General features: G+C 36.6%; 2 protein-coding genes and 1 pseudogene across 28 annotated transcripts in view; 2 read left to right on the top strand and 1 right to left on the bottom strand.

The window, feature by feature from the left end:
* The first annotated feature begins 11216 nt into the window (after nt 1-11216).
* Nucleotides 11217-24363, top strand: part of LOC126632269 (protein CLT2, chloroplastic) — a 28059-nt gene continuing 14912 nt past the window's right edge. For 2 of the 12 annotated variants that reach the window (XM_050302618.1, XM_050302614.1), the window contains exons 1-7: nt 11219-11698; nt 11817-11962; nt 12211-12248; nt 13305-13420; nt 13502-13537; nt 14413-14512; nt 14596-14631. In XM_050302618.1, the coding sequence (XP_050158575.1) occupies nt 11283-11698; nt 11817-11962; nt 12211-12248; nt 13305-13420; nt 13502-13537; nt 14413-14512; nt 14596-14631 (888 nt within the window). In that variant the 5' untranslated portion in view covers nt 11219-11282. Of the gene's footprint in view, nt 11699-11816; nt 11963-12210; nt 12249-13304; nt 13421-13501; nt 13538-14412; nt 14513-14595; nt 14632-14740; nt 14792-15156; nt 15281-15879; nt 16006-16533; nt 17072-24363 lie in introns of those variants that run through there. The other 10 variants (XM_050302619.1, XM_050302612.1, XM_050302609.1 and 7 more) reach the window with 9 other exon arrangements.
* Nucleotides 18878-21798, bottom strand: LOC126632274 (uncharacterized; annotated as a pseudogene).
* LOC126632265 (protein SABRE-like) overlaps nt 22020-24363 on the top strand; it is a 55676-nt gene continuing 53332 nt past the window's right edge. For 8 of the 16 annotated variants that reach the window (XM_050302585.1, XM_050302590.1, XM_050302587.1 and 5 more), the window contains exons 1-3: nt 22113-22433; nt 23030-23141; nt 23829-24098. In XM_050302585.1, the coding sequence (XP_050158542.1) occupies nt 22357-22433; nt 23030-23141; nt 23829-24098 (459 nt within the window). In that variant the 5' untranslated portion in view covers nt 22113-22356. Of the gene's footprint in view, nt 22434-23029; nt 23142-23828; nt 24099-24363 lie in introns of all 16 variants that reach the window. The other 8 variants (XM_050302596.1, XM_050302601.1, XM_050302591.1 and 5 more) reach the window with 5 other exon arrangements.

Genomic DNA, 24363 nt, shown 5'->3' with positions numbered 1-24363 from the left:
ACCGAAGAACCCGTGCAACACGACCCATTAGAAAGGGATGGACGTTACAATGAAAGGGTCATTCAACGATATACTGCACTTCAAAGGTCATCTATGCACATTGATCGACAAATTGACTTGATAGAGCACCAGTGGGCATTGAAACAAGTTGAAGATACTTAAGTTTATTTAGTATGTTTGTTTGTATTTGGTGTGTTTATGTAATTTTATTTGGTGTGAATTGTTTGGTGTGTTTATGTAATTTTATTTGGTGTGTTTTTTGTAGTGAGTTTTTTATTATTTCGTATGTTTATGTAATTTTATTTGGTGTGAATTGTTTGGTGTGTTTATGTAATTTTATTTGGTGTGTTTTTTGTAGTGAGTTTTTTATTATTTCGTATGTTTATGTAATTTTATTTGGTGTGAATTGTTTGGTGTGTTTATGTAATTTTATTAGGATAAATATATTACGAAATTAAATACATGTACTCTCACTTTTAATAAAGTACTAACTTCAATAAAATGGAAACAACATAAATAATAAATTACATAAGTATCCTATTCCGATTACATGGAAACAACATAAATAATAAATTACAACCCAAAGTGATTGGAAAACTATGGGCTCCGATTACAAAAGTACCCTATTCCTCACCACTTAACCAATCTGTGGTGCTAGGATCATCTTGTCTTGATCTCGCTTCTCTTGCACGCCTCCTTTGCACCACATCTCGCTTCTCCGACTGCCAAAAATATTTAGAATTTGGAGACATCCCTTCTAAACGCGTGTTCATAATGTCACGATCTCGTTGTGCAATTCTTTCTTCTCTAAGCAACTCCCTTTCTTGCCTAAGTAGGTCTCTTTCCCTCTGTTCAGCTTGAAATGCTTGTTCAATAGCTGCAGCTTTTGCCTCATCTCTAGCCTTGTCAGCTTCAAATTTCGCCAATTCCCGCGCCAACGTCAATTCACCTTGACGAGCAAGTTCTTGCATGTACTTTCCATAATCATTCTTGGAAGCACTCCCTTTCCTCTTTGAAGCCTTCTTACCTAGAGGCCTAATTGGATAACGGGCCGACCCCGACGCTTGTTCAGGAATGGGCGTTTCAGACACTTCTTCTCCATCTTCTTCATCAACATGGGGGCCATGATCGGGTGTAGAGTGTGGAGGGGTGCTGTGTAGAGGGATGCTATTCATGCATACTTCTGGACCAACAGGCACAACTTTGAATTTAGGACAATCTTTAACGATATTCCAACATTCCCACCGGGTGAATGATTTGTTTCTTGATTTGATTTTGGCACCATACCATGCTTGTGCTTGAAGTTGCTACAAATGATTAATAATGAAATTATTAGGTCACAAATAAATAATACAAACAAATGAATAATAATGAAATTATTAGGTAACAAATAAATAATACAAACAAATGAATAATAATGAAATTATTAGGTAACAATTAAATAATACAAACAAATAATAATAATGAAATTATTAGGTAACAATTAAATAATACAAACAAATAATAATAATGAAATTATTAGGTCACAAATAAATAATACAAACAAATAATAATAATGAAATTATTAGGTCACAAATAAATAATACAAACAAATAATAATAATGAAATTATTAGGTCACAAATAAATAATACAAACAAATAATAATAATGAAATTATTAGGTCACAAATAAATAATACAAACAAATAATAATAATGAAATTAGGTCACAAATAAATATTGCAAACAAATAAATAATACAAACAATTAGGTAACAAATAAATGAAACAAACAAATAATTATAATCAAATTAGGTAACAAAATAATAATACAAACAAATAATTATAATATATTCTTACCTCATCCGCATAATTTGCCCCACTTCGAACATTATTACTAGCTTGTGTCAAGGCATCTCTCCACGTAGTAAAGGAATGACTAAGTATTTTCCAACGACTGGATATCGATTCTTTGGTTCTTTTCCCACTCATTTGCTCAACAAATTTGGTATGAATTAAACTCCACATTTCTCGCAATTGCATCTCATTACCCGTAAGGGAATTATGAGTAACTTCAACCCAGCTAGTGCACAACGCAACATCTTCAAGAAGCGACCAATTCGAACCTGCATCAGTAGCCATTTTGTGGAAAAAAATTGGATTGAAACTTTGAGAGAAAGATAGGAATTTAATTGAAAGTAGTTGAGAAAATATGAAATTGTGGTGTAAGGTAGATGGAGAAGAAGTGGTATTTATAGAAAAGTAAAAACAAATTTTTACAATTTTTTTTTCATATTTTTTACATTTTTTTTGGATTTTTTACATTTTTTTTAAATTTTTATTCAAATAATTAATCTCTACCGTTGGATTTAAAAAATTTGAATTCCAACACTCCAGATTGTGCCACGTGTCACAACGGTAACTTTTCTTAATTTTAAAACTATTTTTTCTTTTTTTTTTAATTTATAAAGCAGATTAATATCAACCGTTGATCTCAGATCGAACGGTTGATATTAAATCAGTTTTTTTTTTTTTTACCGTTGGAAATCGGACGGTTGTTATTAAAGATCCGTTAGGATCCAACGGACCGTGGGAAGCCACGTGGCTTCCCAACGGTCACTGAGCTCGGCCACTTGCGCTGCAATCTTGTCGGGCGACGCGCCCCCACTCGCGAGTGAGGGGCACGCGCCTGACACAAAAAAAATAAAAAAATAGGCCGGACCCAGCCCTTGCGTCAGCGTGACGTCACGCCAGCTCGGGAGTCAGGCCGGTCGATTTTCCACGGGCCTCCCACTCGGGCCCCCACCCTCACTCGGGCCCGTTCCCGCTGGAGATCCACCCACCGGCCCGAGGGCCCTTTGTCGTCGCCTGTGGCCCGAGCAAACGCTCCCGCTGGAGCTGTTCTTAATGTATTTTGGGTTCATGGTATTTTACAAGGAGTTGAGATAACAAAAGATGCCATTATCAGTTCGCTTGTGAGCAGCAAGTCTGGGATGAGGTGCAAGTCTTTTGAGGAAGGTGATGTCCAAAAATGTTTGTTGTTTTCTTTACTTTCATTATTTTTTATTTTTTATTATTTATTATTTTTTTGCATGCCTTGTGCAAACATTTCAAATAAATTTTAAATTTTTTTATACCATTTCTAATTCTTGAGTTAAAATCAAAAAGTTTTAGTCCATAAAATTTTTTGTAATAAACACATCATTGTGCACAATTTCAAAATGGTGCCCTATCAATTAAATTGGTGTCTAACCTGTCAGAATTAAGGATCAAATAGGCTTCTATTGGTGCTCATTTTTTAGCACAAAACAACATAGTAGGCCCAATGATCAAAGGCGCGCCGATAGAGGACACATATAACATTTTAGTTGCTGCCTGTTGCTATTGGTCTATGAGCACATATGTTGGTGCCCTTAAGCCTCTTAGGGCACAATTAATTTTTCGTGTGCAATGCCCATATTTCTTATAGTGACTCACGCTTGTTTTTCACCCCTACAGGATTTTTAATGGAAGAGCTCTTGTGTCAACAAGGATGCCTGGCAAAAGTTGACATGTATGAGGATTCCTCCGTCTAGTATAAATGTTCTTTCCTTATCTTTTACTGCAATTTACTTATGCTCTGACATCACTTGTGTGATAAGAGTTCAACCCTATTCACGTGTGCACTCTAGAATTAGTTATTTTGGGTTTAAATTAGTAGCCTTTCCACATCACCATCACTTTATGGTTTTGTCACCTTCTAGGTGATGGCCAACACAACTTAATTTGAGTGTCCGGGTGGACATTTCGGATCGGGATGTGTCAATTTTGGTGACCTAAGGCTCCACCCAAATTTTAAACAATAACAGCTCTAACACAAAAAAACAAAAAAAAAGCAAATTAACAAGGGTAATTTTGTCACAAAAATAAATGAAAAAAACAAATTTTTTGTTTCTTTTGAACAAACGATATTATCTACACTAAAGAAGAGGTGGTTGACTTAGTCTCACAATGGGTTAGGAATATTTGCTTTAAATTCACCTTTGGCGAAAATCGAACATAATATCTCTCACTTACAAATGAAGAGAAATGTCATCAGATTGTAATACTAAGTGGTAAAAAAAAAAAAAAAACGTGGTTTGTAACTGTGTATCTCTTGCACAACATATGAATGAATTTTCTACTTTCCCAGCAATCTCCCACAACTACCTGCTGTTCTCTTAAATTCCTTGTCTCTCTCCAGTTTAAGGGTGTTACAAAAAATTATAGAGATCAAACTAGATATACAAATCTTCATAGAATAAAAATATGGGGTGTGATATCCACACATCTCTTTTTACTTCTCACACAATCTTCTAATTTTCGACCGTCGAATCAGATGAATTAAAGAAGATCAAATGACAGAAATTAACAAGAGATGTGTAAGAAGTAAAAAGAGATGTGTGGATAGTACACCCCTAAAAATATATAGTCGTTTTAGGTAAAAAATAATAATCTAAAATGACATCTCAAAAACCAACGCAATCTGCCAGCATAATTGCCTATAAGAGCATGGGTTAATAGTAAATTCACCATAATTACAACACAAAGCAAAAAATTACGAAAAATTGTAGAAACCTAGTAATACAACGTGTCGAAGTGTCCGACACTTCGGGGTTTAGAGTGTACGTGCAACCTAGAATTTATGGGATGATTTTTGGTATATAAATAGGTTTTTAGCCCCGTGACAATCAAACCACTTTCAGACTCGAAGGCTTACACTTACTTATTCCCAGCTTACACACCCCCCTCAACTTCCTTTTTTTTTTCATTCTAAATGTTGCTATATACGTGGCTGCCACCCCGGAAGCAAATGGTCTTGACTTCCATCTAAGTGGAGCCAATGATGCCACCGACCATAATGATGATCGTGCTGCAGCTTACAGAAATTTCATTGGAGCTCTTCGAGATGTATTGGTATGTCTGGATACGTGCAGGGTACATATATTTCATGTGCTTCATGATGCATCAACATTGCAATATCGACAACTCTTCTTACAAGTCCGGCTTTTCAACTACAATGGAGATGTCACCACCGTGATAATTGATATTGTCAATGTTTGCATGATGGGATTTATTGCCGACAGCGTACGTCGCCACTTTGACGGTACATTGTCAGTGATGAATCTCATCACGTAAACATTGACAATATCAATAATTACGATGGTAAAATCTTCGTTGTAGTTGAAAATCCAGACTTGTGGATGCGTTATCATTATTGCAACGTTGATGCATCACGAAGCACACGAAATCCATATATACTCTGCGCGCATCTGGACCGGCCAATACATCAGAGCTTCGATGAAATTTCTGTAAGCTGCAGCACGGTCAACATTTTGCTCAGTGTCATCATTGGCTCCACTTAGATGGAGGTCAAGACCCGCCGCTCCCGGGGTGACATTTAAAATGAAAAAGAGTAGTAGTTCATAATCATGGTGCATTGTCATTGTTGATTTACTTTTTTACTTGAAATGTAAAAAAAAGGAACTTGAGAGGTGTGTGAGTTGGGAATAGTATAATGTACGCCTCTGAGTTTGTAGGTGGTTTAATTGTCACAGGCCAAAACACCTATTTATGTACCAAAAATCACCTCATAAATCTTAGGTTGCACAAACAGTCCACATCCTAAAGTGTCAGATACTTCGACATGCTGTATCTACATCTACTAGGTTTCTACAAATTTGCGTAATTTTTGCCATGAATAATTAAGGAAAACTAATGAAAAGGGTTTGAAAACTTTGAGTTTTAATGATAAGGACAAAATAAAGGATAAAGTGAATAGTATCAGGATTGACTTTTTAGTGTAAAAATGTGGTTTTTCGTTAAAGTGAACAGTACCGGGTGTTTTTCGTTAAAGTTCCCTTATAATTATGGTGAATTTACTAGTAACCACTGCACTTTACAAGGATAGCTCGGATTAATTGATCGGCAAATCGACAAAACGGCTTTGGCAGAGAAGCAGGGGCCATTTTTTTTAAAAAAAAAAACTCAATCCCATTATGACCTCGATATGTGAAATCGTTTTGCGCCATGATACCACTCAATGTCATCCAAAAGCGGGCTTTAGCGCTTGCTCGCCAAAGCATGAACCGATCCAGTATAGGCCAGATTACGTTGGTCTTTTGAGACGTCATTTTAGATTTTTTATTTTTTTAACCTAAAACGGCTCTATATTTTTATTCTATGAAGATTAGTATATCTAGTTTGACCTGTATATTTTTGGTAATAATCAAACTTATGAATTAATTATAGTAAATTCTAAAGTAAGTATACTTATTGTTGGAATTCAGTTTCACAACTTTATGTTGGTGGTGATATATTTCCTATTATGTAGAAAATATGAAGCAATATTATTTAGTACATTCTTTGAAAGAATATATTAATGAGTGCTTGCCCAATTGAGAGAATTAGTGAAAAAAATTGGGCTTCACACTCATTAATAAGTGTATAAATTTTATTCTAATCATATTGTTTAGAAAGTTTTGGGCATTAGTTTATTAAAGCATTATTCTATCTATTGTGTGATACCTATATAGTAAAGAATTAAGGCAGTTTATGTCTCTTCCTCAATTGATATAAACATACATGCTAAATAACTTGTTTTCACGGCCACTTCAGTTTTGAGTTAAAAATTACTTAATTGGTATTTGACCAAATAATCATTTTATGATGGATGACTTCTTTGCCTAATGTTTCTTGGCAACAATAGTCTTTTATGATAATATTTTCTGCACTCACCTTCACTTCTTCAGGAATACTTCTTAGCAAGATTTTGTAATGCAGACTTGTGTAAATTATGGTTTTTAAAACTCAGAACATGTCAATATTCTTTTCCAAAGAGAGAAATGTATGAGTGTTTTTGGGGTATAGCATTTTTAAGAGAATTAAGTTGACTGTTTAGTGTTTACTTGTCCAAAGACTTGAAATCTTGGTTGTTTTCTTATTTTTTTACATGGTTGTTATATAATAAGGTTACATAATTGATTATCAAATGGTAGTTGTTTATGTTTATTGCCCAAAGGTGTAACATAAACATACATGAAAGATTTCTCTGTGAAGGAAGAGAGAAAATTGTCGGTGTTGATTGAGCACAATGATACGAAACTGATGCTAGCTGATCATTTGACAAAGCCACTGATTGTGGGAACTTTCAAGGGCATGTCGAAAATGATACGAAACTGATGCTAGCTGATCATTTGACAAAGCCACTGATTGTGGGAACTTTCAAGGGCATGTCGAAAATATGAGTGTCCATGATAGTTTTGATTCTGCTGACATGTGTGATCTTTATCAACAGTTAATTGTTTGGAATGTATATACATGTATATATATCATAGCATCATATTGTATGATTTTTGGATATTGTGATTCCGGGGTGAATGCAGTATTGATACATGCATAATTTTTTGGAGTTCAATTTTCAAATGAATGCTGGAAGATGTGTATAAGATGTAGATTGGGTGAAACTCACGGTGATCATTAAAGAATGATTTTGTCATGAGGATATTTTTTCAAACCATAACTAGTTAATGTTCATGTGGGAGATTGTAAGAATCCTATTTGAACTGAACTAGTTATGATAAAGGTGAATTAATATGTTGTAAAATATAAATCAGTTTTAAGGTTTGCATACGTGTAAAAACGATATCCTATAATTGAGGAAGTACATTCAACGTGCCTCTGAAACCTAGCACTACTCATAGCTGCTCAAAACACGATCGTCGGCTCCATAACCTAACATCTAATCTAACAAATTTATCGTTGAACAAAAAAAATACACAACCGATATTTGATGCAACGGATGAACAAGCAACCCCCACGATAGATAAAAGTTGGCTGCCATTGTATGTATATATAAATGAATTCCCTGTTCATAGAGAATATGTTCTACGTCACTGAGGCTATCACCATTAGAATATAAGTCTTTAAGTGAGTAGAAGAGTTCTTTTACAACCGCCATTTCTTTTACGACGGCCATGTCTTCTTTTACAACCGCCATTTCTTTTACGACGGCCATGCCTTCAACATGCAAGTCTATTTGCCTCAGTATTGATCGTGATCTAGACAGCATGCTAACATGGTTACGGAGTGGCTACGGTGGTGGGTCTGTATTTAACGGCGGTGGTAAGATCATAAGAGAGGATGGGGGAAGAAGATAGGGTGGGGAAATCTGGGTTTCTTTTTCCCTCTATTCTGAAAAAAAAAAAAGAACAAAAGTAAAAATTTCATGTTTATCTGTTGCTTTATAATTGGTTGAGTAAATTAATGGGTTTGAAAGAACTTTTTGCCCTTAAACTTAACGGAAGAAAATGAAAATTGCAATTTTGATCAACATTGCTAACAGACTTAACCACATGCATGACCAACAGTTTTTTCATCATAGATGCCAGGGGTGGGAAACTTTGCCATAAATCGATTTACCGACCGAACCATATCGGTCGGTTTATAATAGTATGGTATAGTTTTGGTATTTTTTTCTAATTGGTTGGCAAACAATTAATGGTCTGGTTTTGGTATTGAATTTTGTATTATGGCGGTATGCCATACCTACCAATATATATATTTTTCTTTTTCTATTTAAATATTTTAGGTGTTTTTTACATGCTTGACATGTAAAGAACTGAAAAAATGTAAGTATTACTATATTTTTTCTAAGTCTAATTATAGTACTTCAATCCAATGTTTATTGATATTTTTTATTTATTATTCAATATTACTTCTTATTCTAATCATAATTTTTTTTATGTAACATTTGAATTGAAATAGTTGATGGTTCTACATCTCAAGCAGGAACATCAATTCCAAGTGCTTCAAAGAATTGATTCATGGATGATTTCACATGCATTGGTTGTTGCTACTTCAGTGACGTTGTATTATCAAAACAACAAGTTATTTGTTTTGGAATTATAATAAGAGGATCTTATAACCAAAACCATACTTTTGAGTTTTGAGTTTTTTGTTTATGCATTAGTTGCTACAATTTAATTTAGACAATTATATTAGTTAGACTTTTGAGTTTGTGAACTTATAACTATTTGGATTATGTTTGCTGACATTGTTGTTGGCTTATTAAGTTTTGATTTGATTTCCATTTTAATTTGTAAAGTCATGATTGTGTTGGCTTATCATCAATTGAAAAATTGCAGCAGGAACTTCTTTTTCTCTTTTTTGGTTTGTTGTTTATGGGTTGGTGCATGGTCTTGAGCTGTTGTTTTTGTAGCTTATCTGCAAACCATCGATTGTACCATTTACCAAAAGAACCAGCGAATAATTTTGGTTGAACTGATTTTTGGCAACAACATGAAGACGGTTGGCTAATGGTAATTGATTTTCAATAATTGTATATGTGGTTGGCAGGTGGCACAAGGAATTATGCACAATTTGCCAACCGAACACAACCCTAGAGGTCAATTCGAAAAATGATAAACGGTAAATGGTGGGTTGAGATTTTTCTATATATATATATATATACACACGTTTCCCAAAAACTGTTTTAAATGGAATTTCGTTTAAAATGCCATGTCATAATTGCTTTACATTTTAGCATATGCATTAGTATAGCTGTGTATAATATTGCATGATACTGCGGAGGCCCAGGTAAGTTCAGGTGAGTACATATTGATGGCATGGTTGCATGGTAGTTGGTTATGAGTTGATGCACGTAGAGCTCATTGTCCTGCACCCCGGTGTTAGTGCTCTACCCATGGCCAATGCCTAGCCTTCACGTGATCGTTCACCTCCCACACCGCACGCTCAGCTTGGATCCAAGTCAGGTGTCAGCCTGTCGTACAGACCACAGTAGATGGTTCCAACTTGTAGGTGACCTGTGATTCGTCGCACAACCTTCACGTGATCGTAGCACTTAAGCGTATTTATTTACATCCAGTCTGTCGTACAGACCACATTAGGTGATTCCGACTCGTGTGCAGGTTTAGAGCCATACAAGTCACATTAGGTGACTGTGTCTGGATTGACGAGCAATATGTTCAACCGTATAGCTCACATTAGGTGACTCCAGCTGACATATCATTTTTACATTGATTTATATCACCTAACTTACATCTTTTAGTGCTGAAACGCTATGACATGGCATATTTCAGTTTTTATCGGCCTTGTGCATTGGTTTTCATATATACGTAGTATTATTTTCTAGAAACTATACAGGTTTTACAGTGAGGGGTTATTATTTTCAGAAAAGAGAAATGTGTTTTCTAAAGCTTTGTTTTTGCCCATTCACCCTTCTGTTTTTCGCCCCTCCAGGTTTTAGCTACTGAAGGTTTGTATCGACGAGAATTCTTGGCGAAATCTCTGTATAGGTGGCTGCCTCTGAGGGTATAATCCTTACCCACACTACTATACTATACTTATGCTCTAACGTTGCGTGTGAAATGAGTTCATTCCCGCTCACAGCGTACTCTTTAGGCACTTTTAGGTTTAAATTTATTCACATTTCCCACATCACTATATTTTATGGCTTCGTCACCTTCTAAGTGTCGCCCAGCACAGCTCGATTCGAAGTCCTAGTGGACATTCCGAGTCAGGGTGTGTCAGTTGGCTAGTGGTAATTGATTTTCCATAATTATGTATATGTGGTTGGCAGGTGGGACAAGGAATTTGGCACAATTTGCCAACCGAACACAGCCCTAAAGGTCAATTCGAAAAATGATAAACGGTAAATGGTGGGTTGAGATTTTTCTCCTGAAATCGCAAACGGAAAAATCCTGACCCAACCCGATTCTATCTAAACTGAAAATACCTAAAACAAATTGATCCACAAAATTTCAAACCTTGAAACATTCGGTATGGAGATCGGTTTTACATGGTTGTTCAATTCAGGAATTTCAAACCGAACCGATTATGCTAGAAGCTCAACCATTAGAGGGAGTTGTGTAATTGCGATTAATGCCTCGTTCTTCTATCATGTAATTCCTTGCGTTTAATTCCTATTTGATGTTTAAGATATTTGCTTAGCCAATCCACATCCTTATATCGCATGATGCTTTGTCTTGTTCGCAGTGTGATGACGGTGTTAGGGTTAGTTTCATATTGTTGTGCTTTTTTAAAAGAAAATAAGAAAATTAAATATTTAACTACTTATATTACAACACTTCATGTACTGAGTCTTTTTTTCAGCACAAAAAATCTCCCATAGTTGTTAAATTCAGACGTAATGTTTTGATATGGGCACTTTAATATTTTGGTTGGTAGTTGCACGTTTTCCAAAAAAAATTCTCTCTATATTTCCCCAATAAAACACCACGTCACAACCCAGAAGTCCAAACCCTCTGATGGGATATTCAATGTCCACCACGTCGCCGTTTCACCACTTCTCCGCCCCTTTTCACGCCCGGCACTGCACCGTCAAAAATGGCGCGATCCCCTTCCCTTCTCTCTCCTCCTCCGCAATGCCGCTCCTTCAAAGCCCTCGACTCTCTCTTCTCCGCCTCCCTCAAAACGCACCGCTTCACCACACCTCTGAACGCTCCTCCTGCAGACCCTCACCGACAACTCGCGATGTAAAGGCCCGAGCATCGCTCCCAGAGCCGCCCTCCTCCACCTCCTCCACCTCCACCTTTACAAAACGCGTCGTTTTGAGCTCCGCATTGACCATAGCTCTGGCCGTCGCCAACCGCGTGTTCTACAAGCTGGCCCTCGTCCCCATGAAAAACCACCCTTTCTTCTTGGCCCAATTCACAACCTTCGGGTATAAAAATCCAACCATTTCTCTTTAATCCTTGTTAATTTTTAATTTAATTTTCGAATTTACTGGGAATTATTGCTTTTGTGATGTGAGAAGAATAGTGGGTTTGTTTTGGTTACAGCTACGTGGTGATTTATTTTTCGATATTGGTCGTACGGTACCGTTCTGGGGTTGTTACTGACGAAATGATAGGTCTTCCCAAGTCACGGTTTGCCGCCATTGGTGCCCTAGAAGCCCTTGGAGTTGCTTCTGGAATGGCTGCTGCAGGTACCATTCTTTTTTCTCTCTTGTTTTGGTTTTGGTAATGTCAAAATTTGTGTTTTGTGAGTTATTTTATCCTGTTTAATTGGTTGAGTGGTTCCATCCCCATAAAAAAAGAAAATGGTTGAATGGTGTTTTAGAATTTAAGCTAGATCTTCGTGGTTTTTGTTTGTGGTGAGAAATGAAGCTGGAAGTGTATGTTATTAGTGATGATTTTGGTGTTTGCTTTTCTGAATTTTACTTGTCCTCGACAGCCATGCTTCCCGGACCGGCCATACCCATATTGAGTCAGGTATTTTCTGATATCCCAGAAAAAAGTAGTAAGATAAGAAAAAGAAGAATTAGGACTATGCATGGTATACAAACTAGGTTTTGCCTGATGGGAATTCGTCCACAATTTCACCTACTATGGATTGATGTGCTTAAGAACATATTAACTGTTTTGGATGTGTATGCCCTGGAATAGGAAATTAGACCCATCCTGTATGGGAGTTCGGTATTGGAGGGCTTCCCCATCGACATCAGCAGCATGGAGGCATACCATATGTAATTAGAAGTATAATCTATTTCGTGAGAGAATATAATATATAAACAATGAGAGCAGTGTTTATGATGAAGGTGCTTGAAGGATAATAGGTGGATGAATAGATACCAAGCATGCCCCATATGGGATGGCCAAGGGTTTTATTGGGGTTATTGTTGCTTCATTTGAGGTCAAGATAATTTTGCGGTAAAATATTACTCTAGAGAAGTGAAGTATAAGGAACTTTCCTTACCATTTAGTTTCCTGAAAGATTTATAGAAAGAGGAAAATAAGTCTAAACTCTCTTATAATGCATTATTGTGTTGGTTGTGATTCTGTAACTGCCAATTGGATGTCTAGCAGCTGAGCCTTTTTTTTTTTAGCATAAGCCAGGCTTAATTTGGTCAAGGATCGTAGATTCTTTCAGGTTGGACTGAACCAATTTATTGCATGAATAATTATTAAATATTTGGGGGCTAGAAGTTCTGTTTACCTTTTACTTTCCTTTACTTGTTGATCAAATAGAAGATAAGAACTCAGCAGGGCTGCAGAATTTTGTTCTGCTCTCCTCAAATAATTGGAGAATGGTTTCTCTGGTTATAACTTATAATACAGTGCAGTAGAAATATGAAAATAAAATGTGAAAATCAAAGGGTATATCGAACATTTATTTTAGTCCAGATTCATAACAAAAGGCATAATGGGTCTATTACTTTGAATCTTGTTTTCTTCTTATACCTATATTTGGCATTTCCTCTTCTCAGCTTTTAATACCTATATTTGGCATTTCCTCTTCTCAGCTTTTACTGTCTCCACATTGTGCAGACGTTTTTGGTGTGGCAGCTGAGTTTTTCTGCCCTTCTCTTGGGGAGAACATACACATTTAATCAGATTGTTGGCTGCATACTCGTAGCTACAGGTGTAGCAGCGGCTGTTTCAAGGTACCTTGATCCATTCTTCCACAGATTAAAGAGCTGCTACTGTGTTTGGTTATCTTTAATATTGTCCATTTCTTCTGTCAGGAAAGGTGAAGGATCTGTGATACAGAACTTTTCAAGGTCATTACTAGTAGTCACTTGGATGTGGTGTACTTTAAACTCATGCCATGTCTACAAATGTTAACTGCATACTTATACATTGTGTTCCAGATAATAACAAAGCAAAGATCAGAAAAGTTGAAAGGGCTCAACGATATACTGATTACATTTATAAACTTGAAGAAAACAGTTCTGAAGAAAGAACTGTGCCCAATGTTTGAACAGTTTGACATCTGTTCTGTGTTTTTCATCTCGCTGACAAATGCAATTTTAGATCAAATGCCCGAATTTTTTTGTTGAAAAGAAAGGCAAAATAACTCATTTTTATTCTGCTGATGATTAGTTTAACACCCTGTTTTGAATGTCTGCCTGAAGATTGTACTTCTAACAAGCATGCCTGCTCTGCACTTTACTTGAGAGTTTGTTAGATATCACCTTTTTTTCTTTTTGGCATCCTTTTATCTTTAATGCACTGCCTAGGATACGAACAACCTTATCATTTTATGTGATAATGGCTACCAATATTCTGTCTTCACTTAGTGGTGATTTTGATTACGAATGAAGTTTTTTCTGAATAAACTGAAATATTTCTACGGCTGCATGTATTTCATGACCCTCCTCTATTCTTACTATTTTTTATCGGGTTTTGTTCTTTCTTCTTGGTTAATAAAGTCTGTCAAGTGCCAATTTCTTTATTATCCAACTTTAGCAATGCTTTAACTGGACACTTTCTCTGAATTTTATCTTGAGATGGCGAACGTTGTTGGTAAATTTCATATTCTTAGAAAGTAAATTTGCAGTGTCATAAACTAGAGTATCATGCACTCTTGGAGTTTCATTGTGACATGTTATAAAGTAAGGCTCCTGATAGTTATATGTATTTTATGAAATTGCAGTGGCTCTGATTCTGGTCAGATGCTATCTGGAGTTGAGTCTATATGGCCAGCACTAATGATTGCTTCAAGTGCTTTTCAAGCCGGTGCATCTATAATCAAGGTTAAAGCAATGAACATTTGTTAAAAGTTCAGTGGTGCCCTTTATAGCAAAATAATCAATCTTGAATTTTTGTCTTCAAACAGGAGTTTGTCTTTGTTGATGCTGCAGCCCACCTTAAGGTATGGCTATTTCCTCATCTTTTCAAATGGTTATCTAGCCTTCTAAACTTTATGGTTGACATAACTACTCGTGCATACTTTCTAAGTCATAAACCATTTTACATTGCAGGAAAAATCACTTGACATATTTGTTGTCAATTCTTTTGGATCTGGATTTCAGGTGACTGCTATATTTTTATAAGATAGTTTTTATCTTGTTTGTAATCTTGATGCACCTTAGTATGGTGGACCCTGTTAATTATACCACAAGACCCTACCAGAACAAGAAAGATTTGCGCCGATCTTTAACTAGATTTTTAGAGGTGATGAAGGTCCATTTAATTTGAAAGTGGACATCGATATGGGATTATTTATATTCGTTCAAATGCCTGGGGTTCCCTCACTGTTATCATATGTATCCACACCTTACATCTGCTTACTCAGGTTAACCGTAAAGTCCTGCACATAAAATTTCAATTTAACTGACAGGATACTGGTTGGTGACTGGTTTTGCTGAAATTATTCTTTATTTCCTGTGACTTGTAGGCTCTTTTTGTTCTTCTGTTTCTACCTTTCTTGTCAAACCTGAGAGGCATACCATTTGCGCAACTTCCTTCATATCTAAAAGATGGTGCCTGTTGCTTTCTGAATATTGGAGCCTATACAACAGGCAAGCTGTCATATCATTTTTTTTCTTTTTGTCTGTAGTCTTTTAAAATACCTGGATTGTTTTGAGTATCTACTTTCCAGCCCATAAGTGAGCTGAAAGTTATTGTTCATAATCTGAAAACACCTATTGTCATATCAAGCATGTGCAGAATGATTTTCTCTAACCTGTTCTTACTTTTAAATGGATGACTGCAATGAATGAACAAGACTTTTATTGCATTACGAACGGGAAACATCGACTAGTAAGAGCAAAGCTTAAAATAGCATCCCAAGAATGGTAAAAGCTTTTGACACCAAGTTACATCTGAACAGTGTATATTATGAACTCATGTGAACATTACAAGGGAACTTTAGGTGGTGATGAGAAAATCTACTTACACGGTTGCATAACATTTAGGAATGATGGGAAATCATGCACTTCACATAAAATCTCAGTTTGAATGCTGGCAGTAAAAAAGAACAAATTTTTTCTGTCATGTAATTCAATTTCAATTGGTTGAAGTGGTTATTCTGATGTGATAATTCTATTCAAGATGTTAAAAGCTTCTTAAGGTTTTCTCGGGTTCAAATTCTTACCAGCACATTTGTCACTTGTGTCAGGTTGCAATGGGGCTCCGTTACTACCATTGCTGTATATAGCTACCAATCTGTTTTTCAACATTTCATTGCTGAATGTAGTAAAGATTTCCTCTGCGATTGTTGCTTCTCTCATCGTGATGTTGTCAGGTTCGTTCTCTTTTACACTTGTATGTACGTACGCATTGTTAAGCGCTAGCCCTGTTGTGGTTATGCCAAGTACCTGGTATATCTGTATAGTCTACATATACTTAGTTGACCTTTCCACCCCTAAAGGTTAAGATTTTGGGTTGGATGACCACCGGTTACACAACAGTTTAACCTTAAACCTTTAAAGGGACCGCACATGACATGAGAACCACTCGTAACTTGTCCACGTGGATGGCCACCTAAAAGAAGGGTCCCACATGAAATTTTTATAGTACTATCCCACATTCGTTGGTTAAGTAGTTAGTAGAGCGATATATATCTCTGATTTGGTTCTGCACTTTAACAGTTTTGGCTTTTCAATTGGATGCTTTAGCATAGAGGACTAAAAAGATATTCACTGCCACGCAATATGTGCCCGCGCGCATAAGCACTTATGCGCTTCGTGGTCATTGATGTATGCAAGAATGTGCAACTAACCTATGTTTTTGAATGAAGTTTTTATAACATAAGCTTTCGTTTATGTTGCAGTGCCAATATCAATTTATGTTCTTTCCCTTCCCTTGCCGTATATGGAAGGAGGTTCAACTTTGAGCCCCTTTTTCCTCTTCGGTAGTGCGGTTCTCGTGTTGGGTCTTATTCTGTACAGCATACCCCAGCCCGCCAAGGATCTGCTTTGAAATTAGTTGACATTACCAACTCCGGTGTTGAAAGATGTTATATATTCTAGATATTGAATTTGTATACCGAGTCGCCACTCATTATTAAGGTCTGTTGGTGTTCCTCTTCACTCGTAAGTGAGAGGTTTTAGGTTCGAATCTCGTAGATGGCGAATTTGATACCACATTAGGTTGTTCATTGTGTGGCTTAGCCGAACTTTCCCCCTCCCCTTAGTGTAAAATAATCTTTGTACTAAAAAAAATAAATATATATATATATATATATATATATATATATATATATATATATATATATTTTGGGTCACGTTCAGTGTTGTTGTTGTATATCGCGAGTCACGTCCAGTGTTGTTTTCTACTCAATCCCAGTAAGAGCATGACCTTTTCCCCAACTCTCTCTCATTAAGAACTGGAATATAACTCATTTTGTTCCGTCCTCGTTCAAACGGGTCATGTTGAACCAGAATTCAAACGAAAAACTTGTACAGATGCAGTCAGGTTATGGAGTTTCAATCGTAATTTACGTACTGGGAATAGCATAAAAGATTGACGCAAGATAAATCAAGTAAATATCATCGTAAGGTGTCCTTTGGTCTAGGGTTAGATAGTAGAACAGAAGATTTAAAACAAACAAAATTTTGTTGCCTACCTGGAACCCTCCAAAGTTCTAATCCATTACCATTGGTCTCTCAACTCATCAAAACGTGTAGTTATGATCTCTCAACTAAAAATTTATTACCATTGGTCCCTCAACTCTAATCCAACTGGCAAAATAGTTCCTCAACTTTAACTTAATTGGAACAATGATTCCTCAACTTTTAATCCAATTGTAGCAATAGTCTTTTCAGCCTAACTTATTTTGACAAAATTCTTACAAAGTTGACAAAAATGACCATAACTACACGTTTTGATAAGATGAGGGACTCCAATTGTAACAAAGGTCCTTCCAACATAATTTATTTTGATAAAATTCTAATGAAGTTGATGCAAAGGATTATAGCTACACATTTTATGTGATAGTTGGAATAGACATGTGGGTTAATATGTCAAACATCACCCTATGTCAAACATCACCCTTGGCTTGAAAATTGCAGCTTGGGTAATAAGCAATTCAAATTGTTTCAAGCGCGTTTCAGTTTGTATTTTTACATTTTTTTAAATTAAATTGTATTCTTTAAAAAAATTTAAAATTAAAAAAAAATGAGAAAATAGGCATTTTAGTGTGCTCTACATTTAGGTACGGATGCAAAAAAAAAAAATAAAACCGAAAATTCCAAACCGAACAAAAAAAATTCCAAAACCGAACCGAAAAAATCTCATACCGAAAATCCCAAAACTGAACAAAAAAAAAACTGTCTATGTCCAAAAAGCAAAAGTAAAATGTATAAGTCACGGCTAAACAAAATTTGCCAACACCGCAAATGGCAATTGCCTGACTATAAGACCACTAAGGTAGATCCTGACCACATGCCCCAGTTCTTCTCCATTGTAACTGTCAATGGGCGTAACTTCCCGACGGTCGAAATGTTTAGGTCGTCAAAAGAAGTTAGCATGAGGCTGCCAAGCTCAACATGAGAGGTGGTCGACAGCGACCTTAGTAGCCTCATGTTGAGCTTCTTTTGACGACCTAAACATTTCGACCGTCTGGAAGTTGCTCCCATGCGCATAAATTGACAACTTGACATTACCCCTGCCTGCCAAGGATGTGCCTTGAAATTAGTTTACAATACCAACTCAAGTGTTGAAAGATGTTATATATCCATGATATTCAATTTGTATCTCGAGTCGTCACTCAATATTTGGGTCTAGTAGTATTCTTCTTCACTCGTAAGTGAGAGGTCTAAGGTTTGAATCTCGTAGATGACGAAGTCGATACCACATTAGTTGCTTATTGTGTAGCTTAGCCTAACTCTCACCCTCGTCTAATATGTAAAATATATCGTTATACTCCAAAAAAAAAATGTATCTCGAGTCACGTCCAGTCCAGCATTGTATCCTACTCAATCCCAGTAAAGAGCATGACCTTTTCCCTAACGCTCTCTCTTTAAGAACTGGAATATAACTCATTTTGCTCCGCCCTCGTTCAAACGGGTGATGTTGAACAAGAATCGAAAGAAAAACTTGTACAGATGCGGTCGTACTATGGAGCTTCAATCGTAATTTACGTACTGGTAATTGCATGTAAGATTGACACGAGATAAAGCAAGTAAATTTTCTTTGGTGTAGGGTTAGATGCAAGAACAAAAAGATTAAAACAAACAATCTAATCGGTCCAAACAAAATTTTGTTCCCTACTTGGTCTGCCGCCAAAAGAAAAACACTTAAGATTTGTGGGAAGCTATTTCATGCTACTGGAGCAATCGGAGCTTGGCCCGGCAAATAAATTGTTGGGCGTTGTCAAGTTTGGCATACGCTATTCCTTCAACGCCTCATCTGCACAATCAGTCGAAAGTGTCAATGCCTTTGCGATAATATCATAAAATCAAATAAAGCATAAAACCGACCGAAGCCATGAATAAATATACGCAAATATGGAAGAAGAAAAATTTTGAATACTGGAAACTCATGCACACAAGAAAACCCGAGTAGCCAGCTGGATAATTTAGAAGGTTCGATGGTACTGGTTCGGGCAAAAACAGAAATAATCCAGCAGCTTGCTAAAAGGATTTGAGAATTAAGATAAACATTCACCCAATTAATCACTCAGGAATGGGTACATCGGGTAATTATGCACATTAGAGATAACTCGGCTGCGACAAAACCCTAACAATCTTGTAACTAATTTCAGTGCAGGTTTTGATTCTAGACAGATTTATCATACGTAACATTCACCAGCTGGGCTGCTCTATCAAGATATTACATGAAATGCCAAGAAAAATTCACACGCATGATATGGATTGATAGGAGGGAGAACAATAGGAAGTGTTCTGCAGTAAATTTATAGGTGTCGTTTTGTGCAGCTTCAAGACTCTGACCATACGTAAACATAAACGAGAAAAAGAAATGCAGGCATTCCTAGATGAGTTGCGACTAGGTAAGAAATGCATAAGCATGGCAAGTTATAGCCCACCATCAAATATTCTAATGAAGATGGTACAATCAGTAATCGGCAGAGTCTTAGTTCAGATACCAAAACAGTACTTTTCCACATTATACAGAGGCTCGAGTATTCAATATAAAGACGCATGTATCACTAAATGGTCTGCCTACAGAAGTCTACACGCGCATATTCCTGTGAGAACAGGACATGCTTTCCAATTTTTCCAATAGGCTTCTATAACATGGCCATTCACGTCCTAAATTTATACCCACATATTTAGTACAAACGAACAACTTCATGGAAATATAAAACAGTTCACGTTGAATTTGCACATTAGAAAAAGTCCAAGGGAAACAGAGGTTCACAAATGCAGTTGGTTCAGAACAAAAGAGGGACACATATTTCATAAACTAAACTTGATTCCTTTTTAAGAGATTATGATATACCTTGCGCTTCTTATGCCTCCCCATTCCACCCCTAGCACTGCGGGAGCTTGCAACCTGCTCATCATTCTCATCGTCCAAGGGTAAACCCTTAATTTCATCATAGAAATTCTCCGTCAAACCAAGCAACCTGATAGAAACGATTCAGAACGGCCATCCATCAACAGATCTTACAGAAAAATAAATTTGGAATAATTGAAAAGGAAAATCATAAATAATTTCTCAAATGTCAATTACCCATTTCTTGATTTCTTTAAGTGTTTTTCTCTCTGTTTCTCCTTCTTTGTAATAGGAGCACGCGTAAAAAGTTCCTCTTCTTGCCGTTCACGTTCATCCCTCTTTGCCCTGTATCTCGCTAGTTCTATGCTTTCAGCTCCAACACTTTCTACAATCTGTAATTGACATAAAAAAACAGCAGTTACAAGAACAGTATATCCAGCAGTCATGCCTGGTAACTCCACAAAAACAGGCCACAACAAACCTCTTCAGGCCTCTCCCCTCCAAATCATCCACCAGTTCCCTCACATAAGCACTCTGCTTAGCTTGTCGTAAAGTATTCTTATCCCTTCTCAACGCATTTTTTTCCTGCTTTGACAACTTATCTTCCTCCATCGAAGTCGGGGCAAATTTGGGAGGTCGATACACATCCTTGCCATCCTACAATATACAAAATAGAAGAAGAAACCTCGAGTATTGTTTGGCAGATGACAAAAGAGGAATTCAAACATAGTACTGATGCGCATTTCACCTTAAAATTCACATCTGTTTTGCTAACAAGCAAGTCAGGGTTAGGGCGGTATCTCAGCAAATCATCTGTTTGCTGAGGCACATTGGGTTGTGGTTCCTTCCCACTTTGCCCTACATCTTCGGTTGTGCTTGTAGTAACCTTGGTGAGCTTCTCAACTTGGTACTGGAGCTTCTTGTCAATGGGTCAAATCTGTTGCACACAAAAAGGGTGAGAATTGATTGATAACTGACTACACGGTTACTAGAACGACAAAGAAAAAGAAAAAAAGATCACCAGAGGCCCAGACCTTTTCCAGAAACAACCTTATCTCCACAAGGCTACGAACAACGGGATGCCCATTTATTGAAAACCCTTTAGCCTTACGAAGTAAGTAATAGACAAGTGACTGGCAATAGTTTAGAAGCAGCAAATGCTTGGCTTCAAGATAGCTTATCCCATCTGCTGTAGGATAATTATTTGCTTTCACCTGATACATTTGACATGGAGAAGAAAACAAATGAAACAAGTGCCTTTTGATGCAAATCATACTTGTTATACTAACACGCCAATGGGACTCCTATGATCTCCAAGTATTAAAAGATTGCTGCAAAAAATGGAAAATTTCGAAGAAAAAAAAAACATAGCTTTCTAGTCAAATCAGTTTTTATCCCTCAAATTAATATTAAACCTCAAGGAAGCACACTATCAATCCAGAAACAGTTTTCCTACAGCCTACAAACTGGCAGAACAATTTCGAAACAAGATTTCTTGACCGAAATAAACCGATAGCGAAACTAAAACGACCCCAGAAGAGGGAACTCGTTTACCTTTGCAGTTAAAGCTTGGACTTTTGCCCTCACTGTATCTAATCCTTCCTTCATTTCTCTCAACAAAGCAGCAAGCTGGGGAGCTTCCCTGAAAAAACAAAAAGCAACAGAATGTAAACATCATACCGAATTCGAATATCGAAACCCAATCAGCATAATTGCAGATTGAGAAATTGAACTCACTGCTTTACTCTATTTTCAGAGATTGGGTTTGAATTTGAAGCGTCTTCCATGGTTTTGAAGCTTCAGATTTCAAAACCCTAAAGACCGTCAAAACTTAAAGCTCGATGGGAGAGAAAGAAGATGAATCAGAAGATGAAGAGGAGGAAGAGAGAAGCTTGAGTTGTTGCCTGCGAGAGGAAGAGAGGCTGGACTGGGGATACCTTACTTTCCAATCGAGGTTTTAGGTTTCGTTTTATTTTATTGAGGTTTTAGGTTTCGTTTTCTTTTTCTTTTTTTTAGAGGTTTTATTTATTTATGGTCGAAATGATTGAGAGGTTTTATTTATTTATTTTTATAAAACCAAAATAATCAAGTTTTGATGACATGATCAAGTTATGAGCGCAGAATGCTTTCCCCTTTTCGATTCTCTTCAGCAATTTACTGAAATTCATCGCATCATCAATCTCGTCGCGGGCAGATGACAATGGCAGCTTCGCCCGTCAATTTCCTCTTCTGTTTCTTGGTCATTTGCATCACGTTATGGCTCCTCTTCATGTACGTCCCTCTTTTCCCCATCTCCACCACCCATTCATATAAGATATATGTATACGTGTATGTATGTATGTATGTATGTATGGTATGTGAATGCTTCAAACTCGGGTTTTATTTGGATTTTATTTTTATGAATTTTGTTGGGTGCAATTCAGTTTTGATGCCAATTGCAATGCCTGTGGAATTAGAAATGGGATAAATTTGCTAGTTTTGGGAACGAAATTCGTCATACAGGCGTGCTTGAGATATCAAATTTGCAATGTTGGGACAATTTTAGCAGCCCTGGAAACCAGTGAAGACAATGTGTGTGCGAAAGTGGGTGGGTGTCTGCGTATATGTAGTGTAGGTGTATTAATTTGAAGTTTTGAACAGTATACAGAAAGGAACCATTCTGGAACTTAGTTGAAAATTGAAATAAAGAAACAAATGACTGACCAGGGTGATGATAATAGCATCAGTTATTAAGATGAGTTATTTTATGGGTTCAAAATAGGACTCTTTCATTATTACTTTGATAAACTTTTTCATTCTTTCTCCGGGCTTGAAGTGATTTAGATAGGTTATTGTTGCCAAGTTTTTGCACTAAGCATCTTTGGCAGATTTTCTTCAAGGTTGCTGGCTTGGATTTTGAGCCGCGTAGTGGGAGCATCTATCAGATTCCGGTTTGGCGGATGGAAGTGTATAAGGGATCTCGTGGTGGAGTTCAAAAAGGTTTTCACTTTTTCTTCAGTGGTTCAGTTTACTTATTTATTTATCATGACATGGTTGAGTAATGGGGTTTTTCTTGTTCCTTATATTAAGTTGAAAGCTAATAAAAGTATTATGAGACCTATGTTAGCATGACTTCACAATAATTACTAATGAAAAATGGATTTCATCTTTTAATCAGTAATTCCATATAAATCTCTTCTCATTAATAAGTCATGCCAGAAAATTTCTGTTCATGTTTCTCATGTGATATAACTCAGTGGTTGTTCTGCAACATGGAGTTACTAATTGAGGCTCTCGGTCCAATGGGAAGTTCTTTATGATCTTTCTCCTTTCCTGGATGGTTTTGAGGTTTTTATATAGAGCTAAGCAGCTGTTTACAAAGCAAGTGTGTATGTTGTTTGTAGATGTGTTTAATTGGGGCTTTGTGATTTATCTCTCTGGAGTGCTCCAAGTGGTAGATCTAGTCCTTAGTTATGTCTACAAATTTGATTACTACTCATCTATAATGGATCATAGTCTACCTAAAAGAAAATGAAGGGATTACTCTAACCCTCCCTGGGCCCTCCATATGCTGTTTGGAATTTTGTTGGATGATTGTCAATGCTTTAGGAAATTTTTGTTTTGTCAGCAGATTAGTGCCCATTAGATGTTGACATTCTTTTATTTACGACTATGGTAATTTTGCAGGGCGCTGTTGAATCTGTTTCTGTTGGTGAAATTAAACTCAGCTTACGTCAGTCCTTGGTCAAACTGTTTGGTTTTATTTCTAAAGACCCTAAGCTGCAAGTGTTAATATGTGACTTAGAAGTTGTGATGAGGCCTTCGAGTAGAAGTACAGCAAAGGCTAAACCTCGAAGACCTCGTACGACAAAGGCCAATTCAGGCAGGGGAAAGTGGATGGTTGTGGCTAATATTGCAAGATATTTGTCGGTTTCCATCACAGATTTGGTTTTGAAGGTATGCTGGATTGTACTAGTATTTTTATCCCTTTTTATCTGTAGAATACCTTCTGTTTGCTTTACTCGTTCTTAATGCGTAGAAGTTTGTTCATGAATAACTTTTTGAAGGATATTTGTAGTTGCCATTTGAAGAATAAAACCGGTTCAAGGTTAACTCATCTGAAATAAGTGGAAAGAATATGCAACACCAATTTTTTTTTTTTAAAATAAGAAAATATATCAAACTACATACCTCCCACCCCCTCAAAATATAGGATTATTTT

This window comes from Malus sylvestris, chromosome 8, assembly GCF_916048215.2.
Source record: "Malus sylvestris chromosome 8, drMalSylv7.2, whole genome shotgun sequence".
NCBI classification, from domain to species: Eukaryota; Viridiplantae; Streptophyta; class Magnoliopsida; order Rosales; family Rosaceae; genus Malus; species Malus sylvestris.
The sequence above is the reverse complement of the archived record's forward strand: the minus strand, read 5'-3'. Positions and strand labels throughout refer to the sequence as shown.